The sequence below is a fragment of the Lonchura striata genome, chromosome 15 (assembly GCF_050655825.1).
Source record: "Lonchura striata isolate lonStrDom1 chromosome 15, ASM5065582v1, whole genome shotgun sequence".
Classification (NCBI taxonomy): Eukaryota; Metazoa; Chordata; class Aves; order Passeriformes; family Estrildidae; genus Lonchura; species Lonchura striata.
This window is the reverse complement of record NC_140717.1, coordinates 4,057,323-4,078,448: the sequence shown is the minus strand read 5'-3', so window position 1 is coordinate 4,078,448 and position 21,126 is coordinate 4,057,323. Positions and strand designations below refer to the sequence as shown.

The following is a 21,126-nucleotide window of genomic DNA, read 5'->3' as shown; positions in this document are numbered from 1 at the left end:
CCATCACCCTGCATGTGGCAGGGTGAAAAAGGAGCTCCTGTGCTCCTGGATGCAGCCTTGGCTCTTCCTGCTGCCTTTTGTCTCTGTCACTAAAGGGGGTGGTGTTGGTCTTGGGGCCCCAAGCCAGGGGTGACCACCTTGGCCATGCCTGGGACTCACCATCCCTGCTGGACGTGTTTGGGGTTCAGAGCTTGTCCCTGAGGGACCTGTGGGCATCACCTTGTTAGCAGCTCTTGCCTCGTCCCTGGCCCATCCTGTCTGACCTCACCAGTTTCCACACCAGGGTAACCTGCACGACCCTCTGGGATCAGGAAAAGCCAGAACAGCTCAGTTTTCATCATCATCATAATCATCATTGCAAGAGGAAGGGTGAAGACCAGCAATCACAGTCACAGGATGTGATGTGGAATTGGTAGTGTGGGAGCAATGAGGTGTCCCACCCTTTCTCTGCAGGGCACCTCTCCCAGTTCCAGGTTTCTCTCTCTTTTTTGAGATGGATCACAAAAGGATTCCAGGTTTCCCCCTTTTTGTGGGTGGGTTATGAAGGGATTCCAGGTTTCCCCCATGTTTTTTGTGAGGGGGATGGATTGTGAAGATTTTACAGGTTTCCCCCATGTTTTTTGGGTGGGATGGATTGTGTAGATTTTCCAGGTTTCCCCCTTTTTTTTTGGGTCACAAAGTATTTCCAGGTTTCCCATTTTTGGGGGAATTGGGTGTAAAGGGTTTCCAGCCAGAAGAGAGCAGCAGTGGCTGGTATGTGGCTGCTCAACCATGGAATGCTGACAGCCTGGGGACGGATGTGACCCGAGCCAGGAAACCGCAACCCCCATTGCCCACATCCATCGCATCCCACATCCCGCAGGGGTGGCCAGGAGAGCTCCACCACCTCACCCACACCCCTGTCTCTTCCCCTCCCTGCATTTGGGGGTACAAAGCGGCACTCACTGAAAGCCGTGCTGGCCGGAACCGTGGATCCTGAGGGCACTATGGGTCCTGAGGGAACCGTGGATCCTCAGGGAACTGTGGATCCTGAGGAAATCGTGGATCCTGAGGGCACTGTGGATGCCGAGGGCACTGTGGATCCCAAGGGAGCTGTGGATCCTGAGGGAGCTGTGGATCCTGAGGGCACTGTGGATCCCGAGGGAGCTGTGGATCCTGAGGGAACTGTGGATGCTGAGGGCACTGTGGATCCTGAGGGCACTGTGGATGCCGAGGGAGCTGTGGAATGCCGAGGGAGCTGTGGATCCTGAGGGAGCTGTGGATGCTGAGGGCACTGTGGATCCCAAGGGAGCTGTGGATCCTGAGGGAGCTGTGGATGCTGAGGGGCTGGGTGAGGAGGCCGAGGGCGGCAGCTCCGAGGGGTCACACTCGGCCGGACTCACGCCTTGATGGGCCAGAGAGGCCCCGGGCGGCCGGACCCGTCTGCGGCCACCGGCACCGGCCTTGCCCGGCCTTGGCAGTGAGGCCTGGGGCCGGGGATGATTTATTTAGGGCCAGGGATGATTTATTTGGGGCCAGCGATGATTTATTTGGGGCCAGGATTTTGGGAGCTGGGGCTGGTTTGTTCGGGGCCGGGGGCTCCCAGGGGTTGAGGCCCCGTTCGGGGTCTCCTGCTCTGAGGGGAGCCCCACAGTGTCACAGGGACATTTCTCTCCCTCTCTCTCAGGATTTTTCATAGAGATACACAGAGAGAAAGAAAAACAATTTCTATTTCTGCTCCTTGTTTTTCCCATGTGGAATGAGTTTGGAGAATTGTTTACCTGGGGTGATTGCTTGGTTGGATTCTGGTGAGGATTGTTTGAGCCTGGTGCCAATCCAACCCACCTGGAGCTGGCCACAGGTTGTGAGTTAGATATGGTAGGCAGAAAAAGTAGGTTTGTAGTTTTAGTGTCTTCCTTTATATAGTATATTAATGTATTATAGCATAGTTATAATTAAGAAATCATTCAGCCTTCTGAACTGGAGTCACACATCATCATTTCTCTCCACTGGGTTCACCTGCATTTACAATACATGGGGCCCCAGGGGTCAGTCCTGCTCTTCTTGGGAGCTTTTCTCCCTCTGAATGGGAGAAAAAAAAAAAAAAAAAAAAGAGGGGGAAATATTAAAAAAACGAGGGGGAAAAAAGGGGGGAACAAGGGGAAAAAGCAAACTATAAAAATTAAAAAAGGAATAAAAATAAAAGACAAAAGAAAAAATGTAAAAGGAAAACATGAAAAAAATGGAAAAAAAAGGGGGAGAATGGAAACAGTAAAATGAAAAAAAAGCACTTAAACCAAATTGAAAGTTAAAAAAAAAAATGGAAAAAAAGTATCTAGGAAAAGAAACTAAATCTGAAAGTCTTTTGAGCTGGGTGTTCCCAGCTGTTCCCTGTCTGAGCTCACTCTCTTCCAGGGGCTGTTACTCTCCAGGTCCTCTCTGTGTCCCCCAGCAGTGCCAGGGGTGTCCTCCATAAATTCCTCAGGAGTGAGACAGAGCTGTCACCACATTTGGGGGCAAAGGTGTGCCCATAAACCCCATGAGATACCTTGTCCCCAGATGTGGTGTCTCCAAGGTGTTTTTGGGGAAAACCCAGGACTGACAGATAACCACTGACGCCAGAACACATCCAGCAGGATCAGCAACCCTGGCACCAGCCATGGATCTCCACATCCATCCACATCAGCCCTTGAGGAGCCTCCCCCATGCCCAGGCAGAAGGAGCAGACAACAAACACCACCAGGAAAGTGTCACCTTCTTTAATTAAAAATAAAAATACAGAACACGGTTTTCTGTGGATGCTGGGAAGCAGCTCTGCACTGCTCTGCCCTGGGGACTAGGCTCCAGCACCCAGGGCTGTGCAAATTCACAAGGAACCACCCAGAGCTCTCCTTGCCCTCCTCTTCCTCACGCAGAGGTGGCACTAGCACGGAGAGGACAGTCCTTGTAACACCGACTCCGCAGTGGGGAGTGGGGAAGGCAGAGCAGCAGGTGTATTTACAGATAGGAAACATTTCAAATACAGCATTTCTGCCCCAGGAGCAAAGGCAAGGGTTTTCCACCCAAAAGCAACAGCGGAAAACCATCCAGGAGCCCCCGGCCCCGTCACGCTTGCCGCGCCTTCTTGTTCTTCTTCTTCTGCTCCTTGAGGGCTGCGTCGTGGGCTTTCCTCTTCTCAGCCAGTTTGTTGGCCTGGGGAGAGACCCCGAGACCCCCAGTCAGAGCAGGACGGGGGCTGCCAGCCCTCGGTCCCACCGACACTCCAGCTGCACGTGGAGGACGGGCCCCACAGCACTGGGATCAGGGGTGGGACACGGAGAGCCCTGAGGGGACACGGGGAGCTCTGCCCGCCTGGGGACACTGGCAGGGAGGTCCACACCTTCAGCAGGGACAGGGAGGAGCAGAAGGAGCGAGTGGCTTGGGAAGAGCCTGCCCCAGGATGCAGGTGAGGGGCCCAGTCTCCATACCTCACGGATTTTGCGCTTCTTCCCAAACATGATCTTCTTGTAGAGGTACTTCTCCCTCTTCTTCATCATCATGATGGCCAAACGCTTCTCCTCGCTCTGCTGCTCCTGCTCCAGGCGCTGCTTGTCCTCCAGCCGCACCTTCCCCGCCGTCACCTTCACAGGAAGCACCTGTGGGGAGCCAGGGAGCTCAGGATACCGGGAACCCACCCTCCTTCCACAGGGAAAGGCATTCCCAGCCCTTCCACTGCGGGCCAGGGAGAGCCACAGCTCTCACAGCCAGGCCCTGACAGCATGGGAGCTGCAGCTCACAAGTGTGGGGCCAGAACACCCCTGGAAGTGTTCCAGGCCAGGCTGGACAGGGCTTGGAGCAACCTGGGACAGTAGAAGGTGTCCCTGCCCATGGCAGGGGGTGGAACAAGATGAGCTTTAAGGTCCCTCCCAACCCAAACCATTCCATGACTGTTTGAATGTCCCAGTGGTCCCAGGACAGGGACACCCCTCAGCAGGGACAGGGGCACTGGAGCTGCCTCCATGGGCTCCCACCTTGCTCTGAGTCTTCTGCTCTTCCATTTTCTGCTCTTCCATCTTCTGTAATTTCATCTCCTCTTCTTTCTCAGACTCGTCTTCCTCTTCTTCCTCTTCTTTGTCATTGTCATCTTCCTCTTCCTCTTCTTCCTCTTCCTCTTCACTCTCTTCCTCTGCAGGAACACACCACCGTTACCCTTGGGATGCTCCGGAGCAGGCACAGCCCAGCTCCCAAACTCCTCCAAGGGCTCCCAGCACCTGGATTCTCTCCCCTCTGCAGGGCCAGCAGCTTCAGCTTCTCGGGAGGGACGTAGTCACCCTCCTTCTCCGTCACGAAGGGCGAGAGGTGTGGGGGCAGCAGGACCCCGGGGAAATAATCAGCCACGGGCAGGCACAGCTTGGCGTTGACCGAGTCAAAAACCCACTGGGGCTGCAGGTAGTACCTGGGCAGAGGGGCAGAGGGGTCCCACCTAGGCTCTGGAGCCCAGGGGACAGCTCTGGGACGGCTGCTGTGGGGAAGGCCCCTGCCCCACCCACCTGCCAACCACCTGCTTGTCCAGGCGGGGCCGGTCGATGATGTGGTGGGTGATGGACGGGTCGGTGGCGTCGTAGGTGGCACCGATGCACAGTGACTTGTCCCAGGACACCTGGCCACCGAAGCACCTGTGGGCAATGCCACCGAGGAGTCAGACGGGCAGGGGGGACCCTCAGGATCACCCCACCCACAGGACATGGGGTGGGGTGGCCCCAAAAGTCCTGCCTTCGGGGGAGGCCAGGGCTGACGAGGGTGTCCTGCCCTCCACGCACCGGATGACGAAGGCCAGCGGCTCCCGGGGCACCTCCCTGTTGAGGAAGAAGCGCAGCCCCTCAAAAAGCTTCTTGTGCTTCTCCAGAGCCTCCTGCTCCTTCTTCTTGGCGTCCATCAGCTCTGCTGTCTCCTGCTCAGAGCAAAGCCCTCAGCCTCCTCCCCACACGCAGCCCTTGCCAAGGAGGGGTCTCAGCTGTCCCCAAGCTGCCAGCCTGGGCACAGGACAGGATCCCCTAAGCCAGGAATGAGCCCCCCACCAGGGTCTTACCCCCTCCACTGGGAACTCATCCACCTCCACCTCGTCCTCGTGGGTTGGAGCCACTGCCCGGGCCAGGCTGGCGCTCAGAGCCGAGAGTCTCTGCAGGGAGAGGACACGGAGTCACATCCAGGGGGAGGAAAAAGGGGCAGCCCCATGGGGGGATTTCACAGAGCAAGAAGCCAGAAGAGGCAGGGCCGGGACAGAGTTCAGCCTCCTCCAGGCACTGTCCCCAGCATGGGACTCTGGGGGTCCCTGGCCATGCAGGTGGTGCCCGAGGCTAAGCCCAGCTCTGCCCTACAGGAACAGGGAGTTTGGGATCAGCCCCTTCCACCCTGCAGGGATCTGGCTCTGTCCTTCTTTGCCACACCAGGAGGGCTGTGGGCAGGACCCAAAACCCACAGCATCCCCATGGGTCACAGTGCCAGCAGTGTCCCTCACCTCCAGGTAGCTCTCTGAATCCATGGCATACTCCTTGCCCTCTGCAGGCTTCAGCTCATCCACAGCCTGGCTGTCAATCTAGGCAGGAAAAGGGGTGAGGAGGACGCTTCCAAAAACAGATATCCCACAAATCTCTCACTTCCACCCTCCCTCCCACCAATCCGGGTTGCCACCACCCCAGGTGGGTGGGACACAGCGACCCCAGGGCGCTGGCCTCACCTTGGGGGGGTACAGCAGGTTCAGGGAGTGGTAGAGGCGGAAGTTGACGAAGCCCAGGAGGGTGGTGTAGAACTCGGTGAAGGTGGCCATGACCCGGTAATCCACGTCTGTGGGGTGCTGCCAGCACACGGGATGGGACACAGGGATCAAGGACTCCCCTCCACAGGGGCACACCCCACCCGCAGGGAGAAGGATCACATAACGTCCCCGTTTAGGAAGGGACCCACAGGATCATCCAGTGCAGCCCCTGCCCTGCCCAGACCCCCAACAACCCCACCCTGTCCATCCCTGGTGTCCAAAGGCTCCTGGAGCTCTGGCAGCCTCGGGGCCGTGCTCATTCCCTGGGCAGTGCCAGCACCTCTGGGGGAAGAACCTTTCCTGATCTCCATCCTGAGCTGCCCTGGCCCAGCTCCAGCCATTCCCTGGCTACTGTCCCTGTCCCAGAGCTCAGGGCCTGCCCCTCCTCCTCCCAAGAGATTTCTCCTGGGGACACCTGAGCTCCTTCCCTCCATGCTGTGCTGCCGCTGGGAGCTGAGGAGGGAAGAACCTTTCCCTGAAAACCAACCTAAACATGCCCCAGTCGCAGAGATGTCCCAGCCACCACCAGACCCTGGGCAGGGAGAACTCTGCAGGTCCTGCTGCCACCCCTCCACGCCTGGATTCATGGAACACTTCATCCCACCATGGATGGGGACCCTGGGGTTTGGTCCAGGGACTCCAACTCTTCAAGGTGAAGAGTGCAGGGTATGGCAGAGATAGACAAGAGCAGGATAAGGGGCAATGGCTTCCCCCTGCCACAAAGAAGGGAAGGATGCCCTGGCACAGGGTGCCCAGAGCAGCTGTGGCTGCCCCATCCCTGAAGTGTTCAAGGCCAGGCTGGATGGGGCTTGAAGCCACCTGGTCCAGTGGAAAGTGTCCTTGCCCATGGCAGGGGTGGAATGGGATGAGCTTTAAGGCTCCATTCCAAGTGAAAACATTCCAGGGTTGATTCAGAACCACAAAACCTCAACCCAACCGTGCCCAGCCCTGGAAATAGCGGGAGGGAACAGACAGGGCCCTGCCGTGCCTGTGACCTCTGGCCAAGGCTCAGGGGAAGCTGTCCCAGCACAGCGGGGACATCCCCATTCTCTGCTGCCTGGGGGACACAGCAGAATCCCTCTGGGGAGGCTGCAGGATCTGACTCATCCCTTCCCTCTGCTCCTGCACCTCGCTGGCACCGGTTAATCTTTAATGGCTGATAAAGAACACGTTAATGACCGAGGGCAGGGCAGCTGCGGAGCCTGGTACCAGCAGCCCCAGGGGATCCCCAGGTGACAGGTGCCCGTGTCCCCACGTGGCCCTGCAGCCAGGCCCCGTGGCCTGCACCACACGTGCCACGGGACGCTCCCTCACCCCTTGGAGGAGTCCTGGGGTGATCCCCCGGGCTCTCCCCAGGTACTCACATCATGGGCGAAGGCGTAGGGGGTGATCCAGGTGATGGTCTGCCCCAGCACCTCTGCCTGGTAGTAGATGCCCTTGATGGAGAGGAACACCTGGCAGGACAGAGCCCGGCTCAGCGGGAGGAAGGCTCTGTGTCCTCGTCACCCTGTCCCCCAGCAGGAGGTGACGTGACAGCGCAGAGCCCCAGCGGGGGGAGCTCCCAGCAGCTCCCACCTTGCGCAGGGAGCGGGAGGCGATGACGTAGTTCTGGAACTCCACGGCCAGGCGCCGGCACAGCTGGATGGTCTGGACGTGGCACTTGCCCGTGCGGGGGAAGGTGGAGAACAGGAAGCACATGGACAGGGCATCGTCCAGGTCCCGCAGGGCGTCCACAAACGTGGGGTACCTGTGCCCGGGGGATGATGAGGGGGTCACACCCAGCCCCAGAGTGCTGCTGGGGATGGGGGAGAACCGGGTTGGAATGGAATGGGAATTGTGGAGCATCCACCTGCACGCCCCAGCAGAGCCAGACAGAGATGGAAAATCCTGACTTAGAAACGATTGTGGGGTTTCCTCCCTCCTGTGTCACCTCCTTGCTCACAGTCACCAAGCTCACCAAAGCCTTGGCAGTGTTAACCCTTCACCAGCCCTCCAAGGAAAACACTCCACAGGAGAGCAGGGGAGCTCCCTGTGCCCTCCTGGAGCCAGCCAGGATGGCTGGGCATTCCCTGAGCTCTCATTCCTTCTTCTCCGACCCAGAAACAGAATCCCACCAGCAACTCCAGAAATTACACATGAGGTGCATTCCCCGAGAGGGATGGATGTAGTGAAAGATCAGAAAATCCCAAGACACTCTGGGTTGGTAGGGACCTTACAGCCCATCCAGTGCCACCCCCGCCATGGGCAGGGACACCTCCCACTGTCCCAGGCTGCTCCAAGTCCCAGTGTCCAACCTGGGCACTGCCAGGGACGGGGGGGGCAGCCACAGCTGCTCTGGGCACCCTGTGCCAGGGCCTGCCCAGCCTCACAGGGAACAATTCCCAATATCCCATCCAGCCCTGCCCTCTGACAGTGGGAGCCATTCCCTGTGTCCTGTCCCTCCATCCCTTGTCCCCAGTCCCTCTCCAGCTCTCCTTTAGGAGCCCCTTTAGGCCCTGGAAGGGCTCTGAGCTCTCCCTGGAGCTTCTCCTCTCCAGGTGAGCACCCCCAGCTCTCCCAGCCTGGCTCCAGAGCAGAGGGGCTCCAGCCCTTGCAGCATCTCTGGTTCCTCCTCTGGGCTCTCTGCAGCAGCTCCAGGTCCCTCCTGTGCTGGCCCCAGGGCTGGATGCTGCAGGTGGCTCAGGCAGGGCTGTCTCACCTCTCCTTGACGATGTGGTCGAGTTTGTAGGTGGGTTTGTTGTCCTTCAGCCTCTCCACAGTGCCCCACTCGCTCTTGCCGTAGGCCTTGCGCAGTTTCCTGACGAACACCTGGGGGGGGGACAGGCCCGTGGGGGCTCTGCGGGCCAGGCCGGGCCCCGGGGGCCCCCCGGGGGGGACACTCACCTTGTACTCCCGGAATTTGCTGACAATGGGCTCGTGGAGCAGGAATTTGATGTCCTTGAGCAGGTAGAAGGTCCTGGGGGCAGTGGAGCCCTTGTTCACCTTCTTCTTGTGCTTGGGCTCATGTGGGTAAATCCCCTTGAGGATGCAGAGGCGCCTGGGGAGGACACAGCGCTGGGATGGGGGGGCCACGCTCCCCTGGGACAACCCAGGCCTTTCCTTGGGAGGGGGAATCCCGAATTTGGCAGCCTGACACCCCGGACATGCTGCAGGACCCCCAGGGAAAGGGCCACCCCTAGGGCCAGGCCTTGGGGAGGAGCTCAGGCTGTCCCATGGCCACCCCACAGCCTCAGCCTGGGCCCCTCTGCCTCGCCGGGGCGCGGTCAGGGGCTCTGCACGGGCACAGCTCCGGGGCTCGGGGCACCTCAGCGACTGCAGGATGGGGAGCAGCGCCCGGTGTTGAGGCTGGGCCGGGGGGAGTTCAGGGGCACCGGGAGTCCCGGGGGAGGCGAGGCCACCCCTGCAGCCGCCGCGGGCTCCATGGCCGGCCGGGGGGGCTCAAGGGGAGCGGAGGGCTCGGGGTGTAGGGCCCTGAGGGGCAGGGCGGTCTCGGGGACGCACCTGAAATCGGGCAGGCTCAGCTGCAGCTTCTTCCGCGCCCGGTTCCGGGTGATGTAGTTGGTGGCGGCTCCGCGCTCGTACTGCGGAGAGACGGGGGCGCTGAGGGGATCCCCGGGAGCGGGGGATGGCGGGGCTGGAAGGGAGCACCGGGCACGGGCAGCGCGGGGCGGGAGCGGGCACCGGGACAGCGAGCGAGCGCCGCTCCCGGGGAGGGCGGCAGGGGCACCGGGGGGCAGGGAGCGGGCAGGGAGGGGCACGGGCAGGGCGAAGGGAGCGGCGGGACGGACCCGGTACCTTCTTCTTCTCCAGCCCGCCCATGGCGCCGCCGCCGCGTGCGCCCGCGCCGCGCAGGACCCCGCGCTGCCCGGCCGCGCCTGCGCCCGCCGCCGAGCCCGAGCGCGCCGCAGCGGCCCCGCGCGGGCACCGAGAGCACCGCGAGTACCGCGGGCACCGAGCGCGGCCCGGGCAGAGCGAGCGGCAGGGCCGAGGCAGGCGGCACCGGCGGTTCAGTCAGGCGCGCCGAGGGCAGCCCGTAGCCTTAGCAGGAGGGGCCCTGAGATGCAGGACGAGGCACGAGAGCGCGGGGCATGCCGGGATATAGCGGGGCGCGGTGCACGCCGGGATATAGCGAGGCACGGGGCATACTGGGATATAGCGAGACTTAGGGCGCGGGGCATGCCGGGATATAGCGAGGCACGGGGCGCGGTGCATGCCGGGATATAGCGAGACATATGGCGCGGTGCATGCCGGGATATAGCGAGGCATAGGGCGCGGGGCATGCCGGGATATAGCGAGACATAGGGCGCGGGGCATGCCGGGATATAGCGAGGCATAAGGCGCGGGGCATGCCGGGATACAGCGGGGCAGCCCCGCCGGTCCCTACCCGGGGTCGGTTCCCGGTTCCCGGTCCCGCCCCGGGGTCGCGGCCGCGGGGCCTTGCCCGGGCCTGCGGGTCCCGCTGCCCTCCCGTGCTCCCTGACGCCCGCAGGGGGCCCACAGCGGGCTGGGTGTGCGGGCAGCTCCCGGGGTCTCGGTGCCGGGGGTCTCCGGGCTGGCGGGACCGCAGCCCAGCGGTGCCCGGGATCCCCTCCTGGGCTTGGGGATTCGCTTTGGACGCCACGGCCGCCCCGGCAGGGCGAGCTTCCCGTCCTGGGGCTCCGGCCCGCCACACCCCCCGGCTTTAGGGGTTTTTGGGGGGTTCGTGCCGCCTCCCCGCCTGTCCCGCGGCTGCCGCTGATCAATCTCCGCGTTCCCAGTTAAATCCTGCTTGGAGGCGAGCATGGCGCTTCTCCTCCCGCGGCTTTGGCCGGGATTTCAGCCCCGTCTATTTTCGGGCTGTGGCCGCCGGCGTTGCCCCGAGCAGCGGCGCCTCGGGTCGGGCTGCCCCGGGCAGGGTGTCCCGGGCTGCCCCGGGCAGGGTGTCCCGGGCTGCCCCGGGCAGGGTGTCCCGGGCTGCCCCGGGGATGTCTCCGCTCCCCCGGGCTGCGCCTCAGCCGAACTTCTGCCCCGTTTGTGCTGACTCGGCGTGCGGAAGCGGCCTCTCGCCACACCTTCCCGTGCTGTCCCCGCTGCCGGCGGGGCTGTGCCGCTCCCGTGTCCGCTGTCCCGCTCCGCCATGGGGCTGCCGCCCGTCCCGCTGCTGCTGCTGCTGCTGCCCGCGCTGCTGCCCGCCCGCTGCTGCGGTGAGTGCGGCCCCGGCCCCCGACCTGCCCGGCACCCCCGGCCCGGGGGCTCGCCCTGAGCGCCGGGGGTCCCCGAGGAGCGGGGCTGGTGATCACCCCATCTCCAGCCCCTCCTGGCAAATTCTCCGGGGCTCAGCTCCCCTCAACCCCACCCGTGCCACGCCTTCCCCTGCCTGGAGCCGGCCCGTGCCTAGCCCTCGCACGGGTCCCTAGGGACAGAGGTGTCACCCCAGACCCCTGCCGCCCCCTCGGGTTCTCAGTGCTCCTCTCCGTGTCACGTCGCTTTGTCTCTTCCTCTTTTTGCTGGGAAATTTGGAGGTTTTGGGGTTTGGGGGGGACGCGGAAGGTGTGGGGTGCGTGGATGGGTGGGTGCTGGGTCCCGCACAGCTCTGGGGGGGCTGTGCAGCTGCGGGGCCGTGCCCGGGGGCTCTCGGCCCTCCGGTGCCCGCTGACCCGCGCTGCCTCTCGGGGCAGAGCCCCCGGAGGGCTCGGTGGGCGCCGTGCGGGCGCTGAGTGCGCGGCTGCTGGGGCTGGCGGGGGACCCCACGCGGGACCCCGACCCCGCCGTGTACCTGGCGCTGCGCCTGGCCCGCGAGCACGACCCGCGGCTGGAGCAGCGCTACCTGGAGCGGCTGCAGGACGCCTTCCAGCGCCCCTTTGGCAGGTGGGTGCGTGCCCGGGGGTCCCCCGCGGGCCTTTGGGGCCGCTCCTGTCGCCCACGCTGACGCCCTGTCCCCACAGGAGCCTGCAGGGCCACGGCCGCTCGCGGTGGGATGCTGAGAGCAGCAGGTACGTGTGGGTGTCGTGGGGAGCCCTCGAGGCAGGTGGCACCCGGGGCGGTGTCCTGGGAGGTGACGGGTGCCTTGCAGGAGCGCGGCGGAGCCCCCGCAGACGGGGCGGCTGGCACTGTACCTGCTGGGGCTGCAGGCCGCCTGTCCCCCGCTCAGTCCCCAGCGCTCGCTGGTGACGTGGCTCAAGTACTACCTGGAGGAGGACTGGACAGGTGAGAGCGTCCCTGCGGGCGAGTGCCCGCCTGGCGCCTGTGTGTCCGGCTGTGAGGCGCCAGCTCGCCCTGGTGACGCCACGCATTGTCCCCAGGCTCCCGGCAGCAAGGCCACCCCATCACCAGTTACTACCAGTACGGGCTGGGCGTGCTGGCGCTCTGTGTGCACCGCAAGCGGGTGCGGGAGGAGGTGGTCCGGCGGCTCCTCACGGCCCAGCACCATGGAAAGCTCGGGCACGGTGGCAACACCGTGGGTAAGGGCCTGTGGGCATGGGCGGTGGCACCCCGATGGGCATGTGACTCCGGGGTGACACCGGGGTGTCCCTGCAGACACCGAGGCCGTGCTGGCACTGGCCTTCACCTGCCTGGAGCGGAGGAGGTTGGTGGGGACCGAGCTGGCAGCCAAGCTCCGGGTGGCCGCACACGAGGCCAGCAGGAACATGGCCAAGGCCCAAGGCCCCGACGGCATCATCGGCAACATCTACAGCACCCCGTGGGCCCTGCAGGTGGGTGTCCCCTGAGGGGACATCTGGGCTGGCACTGGGAATGGGCATGGTGGAAGTGGGTCTGCAGATACAGGTGTGGGTGCAGCTGCAGATGTGGGTGCCCAGGCAGATGCAGCTGCCGTGGGGCAGGTGATGCTCAGCAGTGCAGTGCCCAGGCACCCAACCCTCCTCCCTCTTCCAACCACCTCCATCCCTCCCTGTCCCAGGTGTTCCTGGCCACGGGCGAGTGCCAGACGGAGCCGGCGTTCGGCCAGGCCGTGGCTGCGCTGCTGGAGAACCTGGAAGCCTTCGGCACCGCCGCCACCATGGCCCAGGCGCTGCCGGTGCTGCACGGCCGCTCCTACCTGGACATCGCCTCCATGCGCTGTGGGGAGGAGCCAGGTGGGAGCTGGGCTAACGGGACTGGGGTCAGCGCTGGTGTCACCGCAGGGGTGCCTGGGCGTCACTAGTGCCGTGGTGGCTTCTGGCAGACACGCTGACACCCCTGGACATGGAGCCCCTGGCTGAGGTTCCAGGGAACAAGAAGGTGCAGCTGGTGGTGGAGTGTCCCCTGCCCTGGTGCTACGAGCTCCGGCTCTACGACCGCCTGGTGCCCGTGCCCGCCGCCGCCTCCCTCCTGGACGTGCTGCAGGCGGCTGCTGCGCTGGAACCCCGTGACTTCAGGTATGTGGGGGTCACGCTGTGGTGCCACGTGTCCTGCAGCTGCGCCCTGTGCCGGGCTCACTGCGGCTCCCAGCACACAGCTCCCTTGGGAGCAGCTCTGTGCCCCCATCAGCACCCTCGCCCCCCTGACCCCGCTGTCCCTCCCCAGGTTCCACACCCAGGACACCCCCCAGGGCCCCTTCCTGACCGAGGTGCTGGGGCTGGAGGCCCGGCAGGAGAAGCGCAACTACTGGCAGATCCTGACTGCGCCCAGCACCCCCCTGCAGATGGGTGAGTGGTGGGTGGGGGTCCCTGGGGAGGTGGCAGGGGTGCCCTGCAGCCCTGTGGCTGCTCTTTCACTCCAAACTGTTGTCTTTCTCCCTACAGGTATCGCTGACTACAGACCCCAGGATGGGGAGACCCTCATCCTGCGCCTCAGCGAGTGGTAGAGGGTGGGGGGTGATGGCAATGAAACCCCCGCTGTGGGCACAGGATCTGCTGGCTCCCTGCCTCCTGCTTTCCATGGGCCAGCACCCCAGATCTGCCAGGGGCAGGCCAGGGGACACACACGATGCTGTGTCCTGCAGGTGCAGTGGGACGGGAGCACCAAAGTGAGCAGCTCCTCCAGTCCTGGTTCCACTCGGAGATGGGGCAGGCGGCTGCTGGGAGGAGCCGTTTTTGGGGTGTCCAAAGCATTTTTGGGACGGCCAAAAATTTGGGGAGTCTGAGTCAGCGCTGTTCAGCCTCAGCAAGCTGGGATCCTCCTCCTCTGTAACCCCCTGGGGGGTCCCAGGGCTCGGGGACCGCGGTGCCCGAGGGACACCCCCGGCTGTGCCCAAATCTGCGCGATTGCCCCGGGAGTTTAATCCGGCCCCCAAAATCCGCGGGGCAGCGGCGGCTCGGGGTCGGGGCCGGGCCGGGCTCGGAGGCAGCGGCGCTGTCAGCTCGGAGCCGGCGCAGGGAGCCGAGGCCGGGCGCCCCCGGTGCCCGCGCCCGCCGTGCCCGCCCGCCCGGCAGTGACGCGCGGCCTCGCAGGGCGGAGCCTCCGCCCTCCGCTCCCGCCATCGCCAAACTTTGCTCCGCCGCCGCCGCCTCCCCGGCACATGGCACCGCCGCCGCGGCGCTGAGCCCCGCCAGCACCCCCGGCCGGGGCACCGCCACCGCGGGGAGCGGGGACAGCGCGGCCGCACCGCGGGGAGCGGGGACAGCGCCGCTGTCACCGCCGCCCATCGCGGGGCTCTCGGGAGGACGGGGCAGAGCGGCGAGGGCCGGCCGGAGGCGGCGGAGCCGGCGCCCATGTGCCCGCGGCCGCGGCGCGGCGATGCCGGTGCAGCCGCGGTGGGCGCGGCGGGCCCCGCGCGGCCCCGCGCGGCCGGGCCGGGCCGGGCGGACGGGGGGCGGCCGCCGGGGCCGGCGCTGCCGCTGACCCTCAGCGTGCTGGCCTGGCTGGGCACCGGCACCACCATGGCCGGCCTCAACAAGTGGATCTTCGCGGCGCACGGGTTCCGCTACCCGCTGCTGCTCTCGGCGCTGCACATGCTGTCCGGCGTGGCCGTGGGATACCCGCTGGGCTGGGCACGGGCACCGGGGCCCCGGCCCCGCGCCAGGATCTACCTGCTCAGCCTCACCTTCTGCACCAGCGTGGCCCTGGGCAACCTGGGCCTGAGCTACGTGCAGCTGGACGTGGCCCAGGCCGTGGCCACCACCACGCCGCTGGTGACGCTGGTGCTGGGGCTGCTGGCGGGCCGGCGGCCGCACCCGCTGCAGTTCTGGGCCATGGGGCCGGTGTGCGCCGGGGCCGCCTGCAGCATCGCCGGCGGCCTCTGCTTCTCCCAGCCCGGCTGCGGCTTCCTCCTGGCCGCCACCGTGCTCCGCGCCCTCAAGTCCATCCAGCAGAGTAAGTGCCGGCTGTCCCTGCCCCTGTCCTGCATGTCTGCCCGCCCCTGGCACGGCCCGCGGGGCGCAGGGCTGCTGGCATCACCTCGGTGCCACTCCCGGTGCTGGGGGTTCTCCCTGCTTGCCCTGCTACCCACCGGGCACCCCGGTGTCACCCCAGCCCCAGTGCCACCCCACCCTACCACTGGTGTCACCCTAGTGCCTCCTTTGTGCCGGTGATGCTCCCTGCCCACCCTGGCCACAGTGTCACCCTAGCCGTGGTGACACTCTGGCTCCCAGTTTCACCCCAGTCCCGGTGCCACCCGCTGTCCCTGCTGGCCCTGGTGCCACCCTTGTATCACCCCAGAGCCACCCTTGTCCCTGTCAGGGCTGTGTCGTGTTTGTGGCCCTGAGGTGATGTGACTTGAGTTCATCAGTGATGACACCATTAGTGTCCCTGTGGTGTCCTTGGGCCGTGGGGCGTGGAAGTGCCCTAGCTTGGCACAGGGTCACTCAGCCTGTCCCATCCCTGTATTCGCTGCGAGTCCCCCTTTCCCGGGGGCTCTAGTGGCCACCCGAGCCGGGGTGTCCTTGGCAATGGCAGTGAGGAGCCAGCTGGAAAGGTTTTGGCTGGGAAGGGAGCGTTTCTTCTGGAGCCTGTGACCTGGGGCATCGTGCCCACCCCGAGGTCTCCATGGCTGTACTGGGGTGCTGTGGGCCCCCAGGGGACACCATTGGTCATTGTGCCGCTGCCCTGTCACCTTTTCAGCCCCGGTGTGACATAGACAGTGGCTCTGGGGAGGGTAGGAGCATGTCTGTGTGTGGCAGCCAGCCCTGCTATGCCTGTTGTCCCCACTGTCCTCGGATGACCTGGAGGAGGGGACATGGGGACAAATGCTTCAAAACGGGCTGGGAAGGCTGCCCTGTCCAACCCTCCCGGTGACACTCCAACCCCAAACAGGCACCCTTGAAAGTGGACACCCTTCGAATTAGGACATCCCCAGAGAGAGACACCCCCTAAACCAAGGAATCCCAGAAATGAAGGATTCCTGAACAGAGACACATCCAAACCAACCTCTAAACTGGGACCCCCCCAAACCAGGGCACCCCCAACCCATGGGAGGAACTGCCCCCCCCACCCATTCTCCGCTTCCCAGTGACATTTGGGATCTCGTTACTGCTGGGTCTCCTGTGGGTGGGTGTCTCCTGTGGGTGTCCCTGCAGCGGCTGGCTGTTCCCGTGGGATGTCCTACTGACCGTCCCCTGTCCCCCCAGGTGTGCTGCTCCAGGAGGACCGTCTGGACGCGCTGTCCCTGCTCGGCCTGACGTCCCTGCCCAGCTTCGTGCTGCTGTTCGGGGCGGCCGTGGCGCTGGAGCTGGGCCCCTCGTGGCAGGGCGTCCTTCGGCCCGACGCCGCGCTCTGGGGCTGCGTCCTGCTCAGCTGCCTGGGCTCCGTCCTCTACAACCTGGCCACCTCCTGCCTCCTGTCCCTCACCTCGGCCCTCACGCTGCACCTCCTGGGCAGCCTCACCGTGGTGGGCAACCTGCTGCTGTCGTGGCTGCTGTTCGGCACGCGGCTGGGCGCGCTGGGCTACGCCGGCGTGGCGCTGACGCTGGCGGGGATGGTGCTGTACCACCAGCCCCGGCTCCTGGCCGCCTGCTGGGGCCTGCGGCGGCACCTGCACCACCAGTAGGGACTGGGGGGTCGGGGCCAGGAGGGCTCTGGGGGAGCGCTGTGCACGTGTGTGCCAGGGTGTGTGACTCTGCACGTGTGTGCCAGGGTGTGTGACTCTGCACGCGTGTGCCAGGGTGTAAAACTCTGTGCATGTGTGTGCCAGGGTGTGTGACTCTGTGCACGTGTGCCAGGGTGTGTGTGACTCTGTGCACGTGTGTGCCAGGGTGTGAGACTCTGTGCATGTGTGTGCCAGGGTGTGTGACACTGTGCATGTGTGTGCCGGGGTGTGAGACTCTGTGCACATGTGTGCCAGGGTGTGTGTGACTCTGTGCACGTGTCTGCCAGTGTGTGTGACTCTGCATATGTGTGCCAGTGTGTGTGTGACTGTGCACACGTGTGCCAGGGTGTGTGACTCTGTGCATGTGTGTGCCAGGGTGTGTGACTGCACATGTGTGCCAGTGTGTGTGACTCTGCACATGTGTACCAGTGTTTGTGTAACTGTGCACATGAGTGCCAGTGTGCGTGCCTCTGTGTGCGCACACAGCTGCTGAGGCACACAAGTGTGTCAGTGTGCACAGTTGTGTGCATGTGTGTTTTCTGGTGTGCCCAGAAGTGAGTGCACACGTCCTGCTTTGCACAGTGTGCAGGTGTGCTGGTGTGCACAGCACTGTGCACATGGATGTGCTGACATGCACACGTGTTGTGTGCAGATGTGTTGAATTGCACGCTCTTGGGTGTGAGTGGGTGTGTGCACAGCTCTGTGCTTGTGAGTGTGCACAGGCTCTGCAGGTGTGAGCATGGCTGTGTGTGGGACATGCCTGGGCTGATGTGTGTGACGCTGCACACATTGGTGTGCACAGCTCTGTATGCTCGTGTCGGTGTGCACAGGCTCTGTGCAAGCAGGTCATGCTTGTGGGCACGTGTGCGTTGCCTCAGGCTGTACCCAGGTGTGCACACAGTGTCTGTGTGGCACAGGTGTGCTGCTGTGTGCAGGTTAGGTGTGCACAGCCCTGTGTGTGCCTGCAGGTGTGTGCTGCTGGCTCTGCACATGTCCCTGTGTGTGCACACATGACATGCACACAGGGACATGTGGCTCTGGATACACGGCTCTGTGCATCCAGCTGCTGTCCCACGTGGAAAAACGGATGTGTCTGTGTGTCTGGGTGTCTGTGTGTCTGTGTGTGTGTCACTACTGAGCTCTGCTGGCTGGAGTGGCCCCTGGCTCTCTGTGTGCACTCGGTTCTTGTGGCCGAACCGAACACCCAGGACAGGGCGGGTGTGTGTCCCCTCTGCTGTCCCCATCCCCACCGTGTCGTGACAATCCCACGGGGCTGCTGGTGGTGCTGCCAGTGTTGTCTTTGTCCCCACTACGCCCCTCAGCCCCCACAGCTGTCCCCACCCCTCCCAGCTCGCTGCAGACTGGCATCCGTGGCAGAGATGGTGGGAGCCCAGCCGAGGGCATGGGAGCAGCCTGGGCCAGCTGCCGTCGCTCCAGGACAGTGGTGGGCTGTGACACGGGACAGTGCTGGGCTGTGACACAGCACGTGCTCACCATGGCAAAGGGACAACCCGGTGTGTGTGCCTGGCACAGCTGCTGGGGTCCGTGGTGGCCATTGCCACACTTGTATCTCCACGCCGAGGCCGAAGGACCCAGCTGGGCACCCAGCTCTGTTTGCACTTCTCCCAAAATAAAACTCTATTTTTGTTGTACTCCACCCTTGGCTTCCAGTGATCTCCTGGCCAAGAAGGAAGGGAGGAGCACCCTGTGCAGGGATAGGAAACTGAGGCATAGAAATGCCTCAGGATGTTCCAGCTCCTGGGAAGCTGTGTCCAGCATCTCCAGCTCCAGCAGTTTAGCTGTGGTTTGGCAGCCTCAGGGCTGCACTGGGACACCCCACAGGACACGGGAGGGATGCAGTGACACAGAGAGCAGTCACTGACCACAGGAGTCTGGAAAAGGGCTGGGAGCTTTGCCCTGCCCTGGGTGGCATGACGCTGGAGCATCCTGTCCCCTGAGTCATGGAATCATGGAATATCCTGGGTTGGATATTCCACAAGGATTATCGAGTTCAGATCCTTGCCCTGCACAGGACAGCCCCAAAAGTCACACCATGTGTTGCTTGTCCCTCCCCTCTCCAGCCTGGTGACTCCAACACAAAAGCACAACCCCCGCTTCCCCTGGAAAATCCCCACTGGTTCCCGCCCTCTTTCCCAAACAGCGACTTTTTTCCATTATTAGGGCAGTGATTCGAGGCTGCTTCCAGCAGCACCTGAGGAGCGGCTCCTTCCCAGCACACGGGTGAGGTGCTGGCAGCTCTCCGGGGTGTGCCCAGCGTGCCACCGCTGCTGCCACCTCAGCCAAGGTGCCCCAGGTGCGACTGGAGCTGTGCCCATCCCAGAAAGGACACAAAGGGCCCGCAGTTCTCAGCCAGCGGCCCCTGCTCTGGCCGGGAGCGTGTTTGCTTTCTGGGCTCACATTCCAGAGGCTTTTTCACAGCGGGGAGTGTTGGGAGGAGGAGTGAGACCTGCAAACCTGCACCTGCAGCATGGCTGGCTCAGGAGCCCTCCGCCAGGGACTCCCTGCCTATCCCTGCCCCCTGACTCATTTGCTGGTGCTGGGGGCTGCCTGGATCCTGGCTCCATCCGTGACTTTGCCTTTTCCAGCTTGGATTCAGGGCCATGTGGTGCTCCCGGTGCCCTGCAGCTCCAGGGAGCACGGCTGCTTGTGGCCGTGTGTGTCCCTGTGCAGTGGTGACAGTAGCTGGGCTGGTCGTGAGGGTTCAAGGGCAGCATTCCTGCTGGGACTGGGGGCTGTGGTGCCCATGGAAAGCCCAGCGGTGCTGGCAGGGGTGGCTGGCTCTGCTGACCCTCTCTCCGGCTATTCCAGGCCATGATCTCAGCCTGGTGTTATCCCTCTGCTCCGGCCTCAGGAAGGATTGGGTTTCCCACCACACCGACAGCTGCCCATGTGCTGAGCCCGGTGCTGCTCCGGCCAAGCAGAATGAGGGAAAGGCATCCAAGCCCTTGGGTTTTTGGGAAGGGACACCTTTCTGGAGAGCAGCCCCTGGCACAGGGCAGGAACAGCCCAGCTGGAGCAGGGAACAACGGGCACAGCCCTCATGTGGGCATGGGTGGCTCCTTGTGAGGAGGGGTCACAGCTCTGAGGGATGGGCAGCATCTCCACGTGCTTGGAGGTGCTGGCTGACAAGGAATCATGGAATCACAGATGCTTTGGGTAGGAAGGGAACTTAAAGGTTATCTCATCCCATCCCCTGTCATGGGCAGGGACACCTTCCACCATCCCAGGCTGCGCCAAGCCCTGTCCAACCTGGCCTTGGACACTTGCAGGGATCCAGGGGCAGCTACACCCTCTCTGTATAGCCTATTCCAGGGCCTCCCTACCCTCCCAAGGAATGATTTCTTCCCAATATCCCATCCATCTCTACCCTCTGGCAGTGGGAAGCCATTCCCTGTGTTCTGTCCCTCCACACCCTTGCTCAAAGTCCCTCTCCATCAAGAAGCTCCAGATGAAGTGTGAAAGTGCAAGGTGGGAGAAATAAACCCGAGTCCAGTGGGACAGTGCAGTTATGGCATCAGGCCAGACAGTTTTCATGGATCTGCTGCTGAAGCACTGCTGAACCTTTCCTTGGAAGTGGCAAAGGAATGTGCTGGGATGGTGCTGGAGCAGGAGCAGCGTGTGCCCACACAGGAGAGAGGAAATCCAGGCTGGATTTACTGTGTGCCTGGGAGCACAGGGTGGAAATTATCTGTTTCAGGACAGGGATTAACTGTTGTCCTGGAGCCCATCTGCCCTGGCACAGCAGGGTTTCGGATCTGCAGCAGGAACAAACATTTGCTAAGCTGGGGAGCCTGAGCCAGGAAATGATATCCTTCCGGGATATGCTGGGCTGTGCTCTCAAACCTACCACATCCCAGTCCTCAAATAGTGTCAGGGACTGTCCTGGGTATGGAGCTGGGATTACAGCAAAGCCTTTTTTAGGGTAGATGTAGGAAGATGACGTTTTTCCTTGTAGGACAGCCTAGCCCAGAGAGCTGAGGGTGTTTGAAGCTGCCAAAATGAGACTGGAGGCCAGGAGATGGACAGGATGACCCCTCAGACTTCCTTCCAGCCCCACAGCCTCTATTTCAGCACCAAAAAATCCCCTCCAGATTTTGTCCTTAACTACTTGGTGGCTTCCCTGCTGGCTTCACTGCTGGCTCTGTGTCACAGGCTCCTGCCCTGCCCTGAGCAAGTTCTTGGCTGAGTAGCTGAGTTTCTAAAAGATGAAATCACAGAAGCTTCAAGACATTTTAAAAGTCTTAGAAGCAGAGAAAGATGGAGCGGTTAAGGTTGGATATGCTCTCTAAGATCACCAAGTCCAACTATTCCCCCATCACTGGCAAGGTCAGCATTAACCCACACCCCTAGATGCCACATACTCACGTTTTTATTAACATTTACAGGGATG

At 63.1% G+C, this 21,126-nt stretch overlaps 3 protein-coding genes across 3 annotated transcripts; 2 read left to right on the top strand and 1 right to left on the bottom strand.

The window, feature by feature from the left end:
* Positions 1–2,722: 2,722 nt before the first annotated feature.
* PES1 (pescadillo ribosomal biogenesis factor 1) lies at positions 2,723–9,631 on the bottom strand. Its single transcript, XM_021537281.4, has 15 exons — positions 9,569–9,631; positions 9,275–9,354; positions 8,657–8,810; positions 8,472–8,581; positions 7,349–7,520; positions 7,138–7,227; positions 5,696–5,812; positions 5,477–5,554; positions 5,048–5,137; positions 4,779–4,909; positions 4,509–4,634; positions 4,230–4,414; positions 3,990–4,144; positions 3,447–3,614; positions 2,723–3,171 (listed from the first exon to the last, which is right to left on the bottom strand). The coding sequence occupies exons 1-15, from the start codon at positions 9,590–9,592 to the stop codon at positions 3,085–3,087; spliced, it is 1,767 nt and encodes a 588-aa protein (XP_021392956.2). The 5' UTR covers positions 9,593–9,631; the 3' UTR covers positions 2,723–3,084.
* A 549-nt stretch (positions 9,632–10,180) lies between these two features.
* On the top strand, positions 10,181–13,601 carry TCN2 (transcobalamin 2). Its single transcript, XM_031506266.3, has 10 exons — positions 10,181–10,956; positions 11,431–11,620; positions 11,698–11,745; positions 11,826–11,959; positions 12,055–12,213; positions 12,290–12,465; positions 12,672–12,846; positions 12,936–13,128; positions 13,277–13,398; positions 13,495–13,601. Exons 1-10 carry the CDS (start codon positions 10,890–10,892, stop codon positions 13,554–13,556), a joined length of 1,326 nt encoding a protein of 441 aa, XP_031362126.3. The 5' UTR covers positions 10,181–10,889; the 3' UTR covers positions 13,557–13,601.
* A 142-nt stretch (positions 13,602–13,743) lies between these two features.
* On the top strand, positions 13,744–18,372 carry SLC35E4 (solute carrier family 35 member E4). Its single transcript, XM_021537357.4, has 2 exons — positions 13,744–15,004; positions 16,258–18,372. Exons 1-2 carry the CDS (start codon positions 14,404–14,406, stop codon positions 16,674–16,676), a joined length of 1,020 nt encoding a protein of 339 aa, XP_021393032.4. The 5' UTR covers positions 13,744–14,403; the 3' UTR covers positions 16,677–18,372.
* The last annotated feature ends 2,754 nt before the right edge of the window (positions 18,373–21,126 follow it).

What these genes read in the sequence shown, in the direction of transcription:
- TCN2 (XM_031506266.3), top strand. Translation starts at nt 10,890, where the DNA reads ATGGGGCTGCCGCCCGTCCCGCTGCTGCTGCTGCTGCTGCCCGCGCTG. An exon ending in CCTGGAGGAGGACTGGACAG is followed by an intron (nt 11,960 to 12,054) that starts GTGAGAGCGTCC and finishes CATTGTCCCCAG; the next exon opens with GCTCCCGGCAGCAAGGCCAC. An exon ending in CAGCACCCCCCTGCAGATGG is followed by an intron (nt 13,399 to 13,494) that starts GTGAGTGGTGGG and finishes TTCTCCCTACAG; the next exon opens with GTATCGCTGACTACAGACCC.
- SLC35E4 (XM_021537357.4), top strand. Translation starts at nt 14,404, where the DNA reads ATGTGCCCGCGGCCGCGGCGCGGCGATGCCGGTGCAGCCGCGGTGGGC. An exon ending in CCTCAAGTCCATCCAGCAGA is followed by an intron (nt 15,005 to 16,257) that starts GTAAGTGCCGGC and finishes CTGTCCCCCCAG; the next exon opens with GTGTGCTGCTCCAGGAGGAC.
- PES1 (XM_021537281.4), bottom strand. Translation starts at nt 9,592, where the DNA reads ATGGGCGGGCTGGAGAAGAAGAAG. An exon ending in ATGAGTTCCCAGTGGAGGGG is followed by an intron (nt 4,910 to 5,047) that starts GTAAGACCCTGG and finishes TGCTCTGAGCAG; the next exon opens with GAGACAGCAGAGCTGATGGA. An exon ending in GCAGAGGGGAGAGAATCCAG is followed by an intron (nt 4,145 to 4,229) that starts GTGCTGGGAGCC and finishes GTGTTCCTGCAG; the next exon opens with AGGAAGAGAGTGAAGAGGAA.